Genomic DNA, 14,370 nt, shown 5'->3' with positions numbered 1-14,370 from the left:
TAAGACCCTTAACCCAGTCGGAATGAACCCTTGACAAACGTATTTTGGCTCAGTGGGAGTACACCGCTAATGAGCGAGAGGACAGGGAGTTAATCCCAAATCAGGTGGTTCCTCACAAGACTAAGGGTAGCAGATCAAGGCAAAAAGCAGGAAAGTGGGCTAAATGGCATCGAATGAGAAACTGGGTCAAAAACTGACAGCAGCACAAGTGCGTCAGGGGAGCAACCACTTCAGAAACAGGGGCTTTCCTGTGGCAGTTAAAATGCTTTCTAATTGCTCACAGACTACAGGTATGATGCAGCAATCAAAACAATCACTTTTCAGACCCTTTTATTTTTCTGAAAGGCACAATTCTACAGATATCCACTTGAATCACTTTCTCCGCTGGCTGTACATTTATCTGATTGGCATAAACACGAGCACTTGGCATTTGCTATCTTATAGTATTTTATGATAGCAAAGCCTTTGTTGGAACTAATAACAGTGATGACGTACTTTCTATACAACACATAGAAATATGCATTATGTCAGGATAGAAAAAAGTAAAATAAATAACCCAAGGTTTCAGTGTGTTTGCATGCCAAAGTGGCTGTCATGTGGTGATGTAAAGGGTGCATGCATGTGTGTTTAATGATTAAAACAATGCATGCCTCCTTCGGAGGATTAAAACCTTTTATGCCAATGGCAGACTGTGCCTGAATGTTAATTGTCCATTCATAAAATGGACTGATGTGATAATGCTTTGGAAGGATTCAAGGTCACAGAGGTAGGGATTACATAAAAGCAGAGCTGGTACACTAGAGCACACGAGGTGAAAAAAAATAAATATTACTGCCTGTCACAGTGCAGGAAGCGAAAAAGACTGCAGTAATCACTTCTGTCCGAACCCATATAAACCTTTACGCCTAGTCGAAGCGCCTACAGTGTTCTTCACGAGTGAAGGTTAACCTCAGTTAAGACCACAGCGGTAGCAGATACAGTGTTGCACCGTACGTTTTGCTAATGTAGGCTTTGAGGCACACCTGTAGCACTGAAGAAGATGAGCGAGAGCTCTATTTTGAGAGGAAGGCAGCTAGAAGAAAGTGAAAAACAAGTCGATTACAGAATTTCCGGAGTGTCTGTGAATTTGAAGGATATAAAAAAAACAGAAAAAAAGATTGACGATCAGGTAGATGTATCAGTCTGTAATATAAGTACCTAGTAGCTCAGTTCTTAATTAGTATCAACCCCAACAAAGCAGAAAGCAAATAGATGGAAATATACACTGTTGAAAAACAAATTTAAGTAAATTCATATTATTAGGAACTGGGACTCGCATACTACCTTACTGAAGTAGCTTTAGCAATAATTAAATTAACGTCTAAAGCAAAGAAAGAAAATATCCACAACGTACCTAATTAAAATAAAGGTCTTTCAACATCTTCTTTGGGGCTTTTTTTAACGCAACTGAAATCAAGACTCGGAAGACTTGCAGCTACACTAGTATTTACTCCAATAAGACCCTCATTAAACTAGTGCATGTGCATGTCAGTGACAACATCCTTACCCGGATCATTTCAGCCACATAGCTCTCTGGGCCAGTGTACTCTGTTGAGTCCTTGACCTTCACCAGGACAATGAAGAACAAGTAGTGCCACATGTTGTGCTCAACTTTGATGTGCTCTTCAAAGGTGACCGTCTTGTTGTCAAACTTATCTCTTTCCAAACCTAAAAATAAATAAATAAATAAATAAATAAATGACATAATTTCTCTCACACACACACACACACACACACACACACACACACACACACACACACACACACACACACACACACACACACACACACACACACACACACACACACACACACACACACACACACACACCAAATAATCTGTCCTCTTTACTTCTTAGGAAAAGTGAGGAAATAAATTTTCTTATGCAAGCCTGCATCATCATTTTTGTGACCTAAATAATGACAGATGATGATCTTTTTTTTTTTTTAAAGACAGGAAATGGGGGTATGAGGGAATGGGCAGACAAAACAAGCAAGCACAATTTCAACTTACTACTGATTATTTAGTTGAAATTACCCTCCTGACATAAAAAAAGAAGAAAAGAAGAAAAAAAAGTGGCGGTGCAGTGACAGATGAGGCCAGTGTCTGAGTATGTGTACTGTCTAACATGGTCAAGACCCATATGGTAACAGGAAGAAACACTCCTCCTCCACATCAGCACCTGCCATGACTAACCATTCATTCTGGGAAGAGGAGGCGTTTGGTTGTTTACCCAGAAGAAAAAAAAGAAGAAAGAAAAAAAGCCCCCATTTGAAAACAGACCTGATGTGAAGTTGCATCATAGCAGGAGCATGCTCATATGAGAGCTGAGAACAGGGCACTCGTTTGATTTCCCTTAATTTCATCATCATCATCCATTTGCATCGTTCACACCCGCAAAATTACCGAGTCTGTAGCGAAACGTGTTGCGTATTGACTGTAGCTTCGACTCGAATGGAACTAAAAAGGCATTTCCGCTTTTTCTTTTAAACTTGAAGAATGGAGTGCTACTAGTACATAGAAATGAGGGTTAAAAAGACAGGAAAAGAAGTGTCAAAGGTCATGAGTCATATTCCCATAATGCTGACATATTACAGCGTTTGCCGAGTAGGCAGAATGGCTCTAAAAGTAAAACTAGAATTACCACCTAGCTGTTGTAGGCCTCCTCCAACTAAACAAGTTTCCCTTCCCACCTTTGTTTGAATGTATTTGAATTCTCACCAACTTCATCGACTCATTCCATTAGATATCAGTGTTTGTCATGGCAAGCCTCACCTTTGACACTAATTTCTAATTATTTCATTCAAAAGAGGTCCTAGATGTCAAGAAATTCAGTCCAAGCCTTCCTGATATACTAAATTGGGGATGCACATACATAAATTTCCTTGCCTTCATCATTTCAGCACTATTGGATGTGTAACTTTATTTATAAACTGAAGATAGCATGATGGACAAAGACAAAGACCCACAGTTTGGGCAGAACCTTCAGAATAAAAATATCACATCCAAAATAATGGCCCGTATTTATATAGCGCTTTACTAGTCCCTAAGGACCCCAAAGCGCCTTACATATCCAGTCACATCCACACACTGGATGAAAGAAAATGTTAAGCTGTGCGTTTAACTTTGTGTGAAAGAAGTGTGCTTTGAGTCCAGGTAACCATATGTTTGAAACTAACACAAGAGCAGGACTGATGTGAGGTCATGTAATGTTTCATAACCCAAATCTAATCAGTTCACACTGAAGTCTGTGAGAACACCAGCGAAACGTATAAATACCTCCCAAATTAAACAATTCTCACTTTCATGAGAATAGGACAGTAACCTTGAGCACAAATTAAAATGGGGCCATTGAAAGCATAAATAGCAGCACTTAAACAGTCTTAACTATTTTAAAAAGTTATTTTGCTTCTTTCCTCACCGCAAATAAAACATGTTGTCTTCAGAATTTCCTCTTTCTTCTGCTTCTCACTTCTCAGGTCAGCAAATGTGTCAATAATGACACCAAAGATGAGGTTAAGGACAATAATGATGACCATGAAGAAGAAGAGCAGGTCGTAGATAACCCTTGCTGCAAAAAGTGGTTCCTGTTGAAGCCAAAGAAATTGGGGGGGGGGGGGGGGGGATTGAGACAGGCAATGAAAGCTCGCACGTTATGTCAGCCAATGAGAGCATTTTTCAGTTTAGAAGGTCAGTGAGGAGCAGAGAGAAAAAACAAACAAACACATGTTACTAAATCATTACTCACAGATGAAGCTGAACAAGTTTTCAAAGCAGTCTTACAAGTACAAGCACTGACCTGTGATTCTGAAAACTTCTAAGAGAATGCATAAAAATATTATGTCCTTTGAGAGGAGTGTATATACATATATAAGAACTAAGTTAACATATTGGTATGACTCAGTGCCCTTTTGCATGGGTACAATCCAGCTGTAAGGTTGTGTTTGGCAGGCTTCTGAACAACTGAAAACAGTTGTGACATCAATGCAAATGAGCAATAAGTTATATGAAGTTAATAAAAGTGTGAATGATTCTTTGTGCCATCTTGTGGGTTGAGTTGCAGGTCTAATGCGTGGTCGTTACAAACTTGTCTTCATCCTGTGTGTTTTTGCTATGTTTGGAGCTTTGAAAACATCCTCCTTGTAAAGGACAACTTTCAATCACAGACTTTCAGACATACTGGACTCCTGATAAATGGACTGGTTCTTATATAGCGCTTTTCTACTCTACTGGAGCACTCAAAGTGCTTCGTATCCTCTACTACACTTATTACCTCATCCAACACATATTAAATTGACAGCATGTCTACTTTTACTTATAATGTTTAATATTAAATTCCTTATTACAAGACTAAATACACCTTTAAATATCTGTTATCTTCTCAATTTAGCTGAACTCGAGTTAGACTTATTGTGCATGGTAGGGGGATGTGCCAGTACGTCTCATCTGTGTTGCTAGACTTTAAAGTAAAAACAGGAAAACCGATATTTGGTCATTTTATGACTCTTCTTCACACCCTCAAAGGTGTGATCTCTCCTCATTGTTGGGTTCCTGTTTTTAATACCTCTTTGGATGGTTTCCGTAGGACGTCCCCGACACCTCCCCCACTCCTGAGGCCGTGGCTCAGTACTGTGACAATGCACATGAGCAAGGAATCGCACGTCCGCTCCTTGTCCTCAATCACTACCGCTGACGGCTGGATGGCAAGGGAAGCTACAAAGACACAGCGAAGTGTTACTGTAGGATCCTTTAAAGTTTACTCTGCATTTCTATCATCCAGCAAAAATACCTTTATATATGGTTTCAATAAAATAAGTGGCTACCTTACTTAAAGATTCAATTATATTACCAAAATAAATTAGGAGGTTTTAATGTGACTGAGGACATTCTTCAACTTCCCACACAAAGGCTAGTCACCAGACTACCCTAATTAGCCCGCCTGGTGATGACGGATGGGAAGCTCAGACAAGGTCAAGCTCCAGCAGTTTGAGGATTCGACATGGTTGGCCGATCAATTTAAAGGTGCTACGTGTTCACCTTTGAACGATGGCTTTATCCCAACAAGGTCGGATGGTTTGCAAAAACTCATTGTTTGCAGTTAGAGAGTCCCCGCACCATCCCTGGGTGGACCCATCGACCTGCTCTAATCTCTGACCTTTCAGCTATGGGCCCCTACATCAAGTCTTAGGCTTGGTACTGTGAGACCACAAAGTCTAAAGAGTCTAAACCCCTGGTGTATGACCCAGCTCCCTGAAAGCCCCCAGTTGGCCCAGTCAGTTTTAATCCCATGACCACCCAGTCGCCTAGATTTGTAGCTCGGTGGGACGAATCTCTTCTGGGCAAGTCAGAAATGTGTGAGAACATAAAGCCCTTCACACAAACACGTGCACCCAGCCTCGTGGAAAAATTCAAGAGATTCACAAACAAACATGGATTTACACTTAAAAAGAAACCTTCGACCCAAGCCTCCACCCCATGTACACGCACTCACATTTACCTTTCACTTTGTCAACCTACCATCCATCGTGGCCTCTGCTGAGCAGTTTTCTCCATTTTCTTTCTGACAAACTCCACCAGAGAGGAACTCTCCCACCATGCTGGCTCCATGCTCTGTTCAGTTGGGAACGGAAGAAATTATGCAAGTATCTAAACTATACAAGGTTCACATTTGAGAGTCAAACACTCATTTTTATGCAATGCATTTTTGTGGCGACGAATAGTGATAGTGTAGCTGGATGCTAAGAGCAAGTGAATGTACAAAGATCCTCCACACTTAATATTTTTCATCTTTGGTTTTTTTTAGTGATTCAGAATGAATGAGGAAAAACATTCCATGCGTTCTGGCATCTGGGTAAGGCATGACATGCATTTTGGTTCCAGCAAGGAAATGGCAAGAAGCCTGTATTTCAACTTACCGAGAGTTTTGTTGGGTATCCGGTCCACAGCCAAAATAAAGTCGTCCTTGAAGAAGATGTATCCCACAATAGAGAAGAGGTAGACGAGGATAAGCGCCAACACAGCTGTCAGAACAATTGAGCGGCCATTGCGGGTTACGCTCTTTATTACGTTCAGCAGGGTTTCTTCTCGGTAAACCAGGTCAAAGAGCTGGAAAGAACAAGGGTTTAGAGATGTGTGTGGAACATCTGGAACTGGGTTAAATCTCATATATGAAATGTGTATAGGATGAAGTATGTGTGAGCTCACATACTAGTAGACTGTAAAAGAAGACATGGACAAAGACCCCCAAGCTGCAGATAATCAAATAGAGCAGGTGGTACAAGAACTCGACATCCATAATCATGGCTGTGTATCCACGTGTAAAGGTTCCTCTGTTTCCAACGAAGCTCATCAGGAAGATGACCTTATTACATAACTGAAGAACAATGGAAAACACACAGCATGTATAATCAGTATGGTAAGGTTTGTTCAAAGGCAGTGCAAGAAGAATTTCAAACAGTCATTGTTCAGACTACTAAATATATAGTGCAAGTGCTGCATTGTCAGCGTAGTGTGGAATCTCCCTGACCTGATATACAAGATTTAAGATTTAATGAGTGACATTTGTATTAGCGGCTGTTTGAAGGCAAAATCTTGCTTGAACAGAGTCCGTGTTTCTGTACTGCATGAAAATTAAATGTCAGGTTCATGCCCACTTACATTAAAGCCTCCTAGTAGGAGCAATGTGGGCTCGAGGCCCACCGAGAAGATCAGGCGCAGGATGGTGGAGGCAATGAGTGCCCTGATACCGTGAGGCTGAGGCAGCACTATGACAATAGCCAGTGAAACCAGCATAGCCATCCACAGCAGGGCAGACAGATGGGGCTCCAGAGTGCCTGAGGATGAAGGAGACGTCATTAGGGCGAGATGAGAAAGCTTTCACTCAATCTTTTCCATCACAGCCAACTATTTTAAGTAGTTATTAATTCTTTTATCAAGTCAAATGATAATCCAGTCAGTCGGGAGTGAGGCAAGTCACACTCGCCAACATCGGTGCGCCATGACATAAATGCATCAGTTTATCTGTTTAAACATGAAAGCAGCTGTGTGATCGTTGCAGTGAAGCAAACACACAAGCCCTTTTCAACAAGGCCATCTTTCAGATGTATTCATTCATAAAAAAGCTTCAGGAAACAGAATAGTAAGCCTTTCATTTTTAGAGAAGGAACAAGAGTTGTTTGTGCTAACTGTGGTATCAGAACAATTGCTACATTGAACAAAACATTTGTGCCACTACATCAAAAAGTAAATGACACAAAGTGGACATCAGGTGAAAAGTTGAAGCTCACTTATTTTTAGTTGTGAATGTTGATGCCTTACAGAAATCTAACTCACATTTATTATTTGTTCTATATCAGTTAATGTGGTTCAGGAAAGCAGTATTATGAGCTCATGGTGCACTGGCATCACCCCATAATCTGATTTCTTCATGAAAACAAAAAACGAAAAACAACTTTTGTGTCAGGTTTGCTTTTCTCTGAGCAAGGACGAAGAGCACTTTCGATGTCTCCCTCCATTCCCGTCTTTCTGAAGCCTCCTTCTCGTCTCTCCGTGTATACCAATCACATGACAGGTTGTTACATAACCTCCCACTGGCTAAAAATATACTTTGTTCCCGCCAAATGTATCAGCGATGCATCCCAGGTACTGCATCGTAACAGGCAGCCTGGGCGCTCAGACTTGGCAGCCATCCCAGACACAGCAGCTTTGACGTCACACACCTACTGTCTAAGGCCATTCATCTCTCTTACTTGCTTACTCTGCAGTTATAAGAAGAGAAGCGAGACTGACCTTCACATTGAACTACTTGCACTACACTTCACATATCCACATGGCTTGCATTGTTGACAGACAAAAACAATCCGTTTCTCCTCATATTATAGCAGCCACCTGTGACAGGGTGGAGGCTCTGGCAGTTTGACCACCTGACTCGGACCTCGTCATCGAGCTCCTCCACTTGTAGTTATTCCGGGTGTTTATTTTTAAGGCTTACACACTTCTGCTTGCTACTAGAAGTTTGCAACCACAGTTTCTCTCCAAACAAACCGCTTACAGCGAACCATCCACGGTCACTGTAAGTGAGGTTTTCAATAGTATTTAAGGGGATTCCATGTAGCTTAAGACAGTATGAAAGTGAGGCCTGCTATGTCTCAATGGCAAACTTGCAATAAACAACATTTCTGACCAATTTAGCTTCACTGGTAAAATTTGATATTTCTTTGCAAGAAGCTGGTTTTAATATTTAAATGAAGCATCTCAGCTGGTAAGAAAATAGGGCATGTTATGTTTTCATGCACGCATCTGTGTGGCGGTAAGCATTCACCATTTCACACTCATCCAGGCTGGAGAAACTGATCAGGAAGGCTAGCTCTGTGGTCGGCATGAAGCTGGACACTCTGGTGACAGTGGCAGAGAAAAGGACACTAAAAAAACTGCTGGACATTATGAACAATGATGGGCATCCTCTGCACACGGCCATTAACAACCAGAAGAGTCTGTTCAGTGACAGGTTGCTTCTCCCCAAGACAAGAACTAACAGACTTAAAAACTCCTTTGTCCCACACGCCATCAGACTGTTTAACTCCTCTCTGCAGGGGAGAGGGAGGGGAAACAGGAGGACAAAGGAGGGGGGAACAACTAAGCTGTAGTGCCTCTTCACTTCACTGTGCAATACCTTTTGTGCAATACTTTTGTTAATAGTCAATGGTGCAATAGACCTCAATACTTTAAATGTGCAATTCACTTGTATTTTTATTTCTATTTATTCTATTTATCCCCTTCGTATATTTTATCTGTATATGTCTCTGTGTGTGTGTGTGTGTGTGTGTGTGTGTGTGTGTGTGTGTGTGTGTGTGTGTGTGTGTGTGTGTGTGTGTGTGTGTATATATATATATATATATATATATATATATATATATATATATATATATATATATATATATATATATATATATATATATATATATATATATATATATATATATATATGTGTATGTATGTATGTATGTATGTATGTATGTATGTGTGTGTGTGTGTGTATATATTATTTTCTGTAACTCTGTAACTTCTGTCGGTGCTGTGCTTTTGGAGACCGAATTTCCCAGAGGAACCCACCCGAGGGATAAATAAAGTTTTATCTTATCTTATCTCTTAAATGCCTAAATCACCTAATTTTGCAGTGAGTGGTGTATCCTGGAATGAACCTCTAAGCTCTCAGAAGGCCTTTAACACTGAAAACCACATCAGGTTTCTGAAGCTAAGCTAACAACCTCTTTTTTTGTCTGCTCTACACCACTGCAAGGAAGTTCAAACAAAAGGGACCTCGCCGTTTGACCCCAGACAGAACAATTGAAAGTTTATGCGAAAAACAATGTGCGTCTTCTCTTTGCACTGGAACAATGGAGGCCTTAACGGCTGAGGCTTTTCGCGTCCCCACAAATATTGCCCTGAAGCAGAACTGAGAAAAAAAATGGAAGGGAATAAGAGACGGCAAATCAAAAAGAAAACTGAAACTTCACACAAAAACATGCTCAGGTCTGCTTATTCCTTTGGCTTGTGAAGAATCTCCTGTAATCACTCAGAATCTCTGTTTGAATGAATATTCAGTCTTTGAAGTTACAACTTGTGACCAAACACCAGACAGAGTTTTCCCTACCCCTAAATTTAGAAATGAAAGCCTCGTGACAGCCCAGACTGATCTGGGATTATAATCATTTGGGGAAGAAGGTCAAATCTGGAGATCTCAGGGATAATAACTTTTTATGTCCACATCCTTGTTGGTTAAAAGAAAAGGAGTGTATTTAATGTATTTTAAATGAAGATCAATATTCATTACGCTGGTTTGTTTTGGGTTTTTTTCCCACTTTTTTGTCCTTTTTACTCAATACATTCAATTGTTTGTAGGCATTAAACTGACATATATTCTTCAGGGTGATTACTTCATACTTTGTAGTGCCAAAATCTACACTTTAGGCACAAGAGACACGACAGCTTTAGAGCAAATCAATTAAATCAGCAGAGCACTGAATTTCTGTAGGTGCTTATATGCTTACATAATTTCCATAGTTGTGAACACGGGGTTAAGTAAATGCATGATGGATGATGGACTTTGGTTGACATAACAAAACCTAACCATAACCCATGTCAGAAACTGATAGGGCATGAATGGAGCATCACTCTGAAGACACTTTTTGCTAAAAACAAAAGAGAAGAAAAAAAAAACTGTTTGGAAACACGTTTAAATCTAATCAGCGTCGGCAAACGGTGACTCTAAAAGAAGGATGGCACACAGAAAATACCGATGTTAAGGAATGAATAACACCATCTGTAGTTTCAGTATCAAAATGAATGGCCTCAGTTTTTAAATTCTGGCTAAGATTGGATCTCAGTTTGGTTTTGTAAAAACATAAATGCTTCTAGATGCCTTGTAGCATTTGTTGTGTAGTTCTGGTTTTGTGGGGTGGGGGTGTGTGTATCAATCACAAAGTCCGCTCTCGTCTTAACCCTCTCCAGGCAGACGTTGCAGATTTGCAACAGTTAAAACAACAACCTGATTACCCCACATACATATTTTATGAGGTTTTTTTACTCAGAAGTACCACTGCAGGACTTGGTTGTGCATTAGCAACAAAAAACTTAATTTGAGCCTGAGAGGGTTAAAGTTGTGACCCCTGCTGTCTGGCTGTATCAAAATGCAGAGGTCCGTTTCAGAAAATGGGTTTAGTGAAACTGAGAGATGACGATCCACTGGGTTTTTTGTTTCAGACAGAGCTAAATAAAACTCTGGGTTACTCATCAGTTATTAATGGAGTCTGAATCCACCTGTTCCTTGGCAGGTTTTCTTCAACAAACACAGAGTTTCTTTGCGATGTCTTCCCTTTTCCTAGTCTGAAGCAGCTGTGTGAAACTTGATTGGTTTCCTCATTGATACAAAAACTTTAACACCAAGTGCATGTCTTTATAAACATCAAGCTGTTACCACAGAATTGCTTTAAAATGACAGCTTTTATGAAGAATCGGCCACCAATGTGATGACAAATGCTGCTGACCAATTTTTAGCTGTGAATACAACCTTTAAATCTTCCTTCTTTATAGCTCTGCAGATATCACTGAATCATACACCAGAGCTTACTTTACTGATAACCGTTTAGATAAAACATGTCTGTGAGAAGACAATGATCAGTCATCAGTGTCATTTGTCATGTGAGCACATGTGAAACAGCTTTATCACAGTTAGCAAGTCATGTTGTGTGTGAGTGAAGGACACCGTGGTGCAGTCTTCCACTTTAATAGGGAAACTTTATGATTTCTGTCATAATGTGTTCTGATAGCATTTCATGCTCAACTACGTTCACACTTATACATACAGTCATTTTGATCAATAAATAATAGCATAATAGCGCTTGGTGTTGAACTAAACACTAAATACTAAAATTCACTATGACTGGCATTGATGCAGTAGTTTGCACTTTCTCTGCGCAAGAAGCAGCAAGAAGGCTCCTGGGTGAAATCTCGTGTCATGTTTTCCCTGTGCTGCGTGGGACCTCTCTGGGTACTGCCTCCCACAGTCTACAGACATTCATGTTCAGTTCATTTGTGATTGTAAATTGACCTTAAAAAATGGTTTGTACTGTAAAGCATTATGAGTTCGCTTTTACATTTAAAACTTCATTTAAAACAGATCACTGCTTGGACAAATATTTATCAGTTGTAAAGCAAGACATCTGCCATTTGAAATCTTGCTGTATGTGTCCCTGACGTGATTCTGGCTTTTTAAGGTGGTCACAGTATTAATAGTCTGGGTGAATCTATCACATACCATAATTACCAGAAGTCACGCAAAGAGAGAAAAAAAAAAAAGACCTCAGAGGAAAAGAAGTGCAAAATCAATATTTTATGACACCACTGCAGTTCAAGATCCAGCTCTTCAACCGGGATTGCATTCTCTTCACAGCTGTAGCGATGCTCACACCTCCCCAACTTTGGTTAGGGAGGTGTGAGGCTACACCCAAACCACAAGCACGGGAACATACAGCATTCTGTAAGGTCCTTTAAAGCTATGCACTCACAATTCCTTTAATCTGATCAAGTACTGGCTGCAACTGTGGAAATGAATATTAAAAAGGTCTAAACATAGAGCATTTCGTAAAGGATGTGAAAATTGGGACGCAAATCAACAAGCCAGACACCCCTCATACATCTCTGAACAGCAGCCAGATCTCAAATAGATTTTAGTTTTTTTGTTTTTACTTCAGATTAAAAGACAGAAAATAAGCAAATGTGACATTATGTAATTTTTTGAGACATTGGACAGCTAAAGGTATTTAATTGTTGCTGCAGATATCCACATTCCTTGGTAGATGCTAATATAACCAAGAGTTGCTAACATTAATCAGATTTCTGATAACACTAGTTTTTCCACTTCTAACATCTGTGACTCCAGCACACACAACACCTTTTTTAATTGCTCTGTGCCAGTAACAGAAACTTGGTGAAGGAAAAAATAAACTATTGCATTTCTCTGCATATATCAAAAAGATTCCTGCCATAACTTTACAGGCTAATCTACACTTTTTAGATCACAGTTTGCCTCGAGTGGTCGAGGACTACTTTCTGTGAGCTGGAAGGTCTAAATATGCTGAGGTGTTGCGATACACCTGATCATAAAATGAAGAAATTGAAGAGTAAACACTCAGTTTCTTTCCTGTTCTTTTTAACCAGGTCTCTGATAACACACATGTTGCACTCTCTGCATCCCGCCCCACCCCTGATCTCAGCAGTAATGCTTGTGTCACTCACTCCCATTTCCTGTGTTGTAGTAGTCACACTCATTGTGTTAACCACAGTGCACACACACACACACACACACACACACACGCACGTACACACACACACACACGCACACGCACGTACACACACACACACGCAAATAACAATCAGGGCATAAGCAATCTGTTATTCTCAAGTGTTAAAGTTGTAAGTTGTAAGACGAAGGGTCTGTCATGGTGTCCACATGTGTAATCTTCAGCTCAGGCACGAGAATATAAGCAGCCATGAACTGAGACATGCTAACAGGATGTTCACATAAAACAAAACTCTGTTTATCTGTCTACAAGCTGTAGATTTCTCATAATGCTGCTTCAAATTGACCTACACAGCAAAGCTTATCTCACATTTCACCTCGGACACTTCTGCTACAGCACACCACCTCTACTGCTGGGTGTTCGACCATAAGCAGCTCCGAGGATCGAGTCGATGAATCGTTTCTACTGTTAGTAGCCATACACTATGAACCAGATGGCAGTACCTACACAGAATATTTACAATATTTGTTCTGTGTTTAAGAATATTATAGCATGATCTCAGCTGCAGAAAGACTTTTTGTTTGTGTGTTTTAAACTCTGATCCAAAAGAAAACTGACAGAAGTCATCTTAACAGGGCAATGGCAATGACTGGGTATCATACACAGAGAAAGACTGAGAGTGACTGACCTCCACGGATGCCTTCCAGAGGGTAGAAGAAGGCCACGAGGAGGTTCATGAGCACAGCCAGGTTGAAGGAGATGCTGCTCCAGAATGACATGTTCCTGGAGCACCAGTACAGGATGGGCTGGGCTAGAGGACAGCATAGTGAAGCACATTAACACAGATGGCTATGCTAAAGCACTCAGATGTAGTGCGTACATGTTTGTACTCCAAAAACTGTCCAGTGTTTCAGACCAACCAAGTTTCACTTTCAATACCTTTGAGTCAAAGCTGAAAAAAAAGATTTATACAGATAACCAACTTTGCACCAACCCTAAATTACATGAACTGCTTGAACTCTCTCTGTCGCTGTCGACAAACACTGAGCATGGCAACTATAAAACTGGTGCCATTAATAGTTTCTTTCGTAAAGCCAATTCCAGCTACTCCCTTGTCACAAGTGGCAACCACAGCGAGCAGCTCTGCTTCTTTGGTTTAGAAGAACCAAAACTCGCTGAGTGAATACTCTGGATATTTGATTTGGTTAGTAAATTTGGTGTGAAACACAGTCAAACAAGTCAGAATGCGAGTGTGTACATTTACTGCTAACATAACCACCTAAACAGAATAATCTGGGACACCTCAAATCCATTTAAGTACTCAAAAATCACACACATTTCACATTTGAAAAAGGAAAAAATACCCTCAAAAAAGCCCAAACAAACTTGGGACTCTGTGGAAAATGTAAACAAAAGAATGCAACAATCTGCAAATCATTTAAACAATAAGCATCTGAATAGAATTTCAAATTATGATTCATCAGACCACAGGACATTTTTCACTTCTGCTCAGACCATCCCGAATTACCT

The 14,370-nt window shown here is 40.3% G+C and overlaps 1 protein-coding gene across 3 annotated transcripts in view; it reads right to left on the bottom strand.

Moving 5' to 3' along the window:
* Positions 1–14,370, bottom strand: part of itpr1b (inositol 1,4,5-trisphosphate receptor, type 1b) — an 81,965-nt gene that overhangs the window by 5,992 nt on the left and 61,603 nt on the right. For all 3 annotated transcript variants that reach the window (XM_080892528.1, XM_080892529.1, XM_080892530.1), the window contains 8 exons: positions 13,529–13,651; positions 6,698–6,873; positions 6,249–6,413; positions 5,956–6,145; positions 5,558–5,650; positions 4,605–4,753; positions 3,462–3,627; positions 1,547–1,707 (listed from right to left, as the gene is read on the bottom strand). In XM_080892528.1, the coding sequence (XP_080748654.1) occupies positions 1,547–1,707; positions 3,462–3,627; positions 4,605–4,753; positions 5,558–5,650; positions 5,956–6,145; positions 6,249–6,413; positions 6,698–6,873; positions 13,529–13,651 (1,223 nt within the window). The remainder of the gene's footprint in view (positions 1–1,546; positions 1,708–3,461; positions 3,628–4,604; positions 4,754–5,557; positions 5,651–5,955; positions 6,146–6,248; positions 6,414–6,697; positions 6,874–13,528; positions 13,652–14,370) is intronic.

This window comes from Rhamphochromis sp. 'chilingali' (assembly GCF_963969265.1).
Source record: "Rhamphochromis sp. 'chilingali' genome assembly, chromosome: 9".
Lineage (NCBI taxonomy): Eukaryota > Metazoa > Chordata > Actinopteri > Cichliformes > Cichlidae > Rhamphochromis > Rhamphochromis sp. 'chilingali'.
Note: the sequence above shows the minus strand (reverse complement) of the source record. Positions and strands in the feature narration are given on the sequence as shown.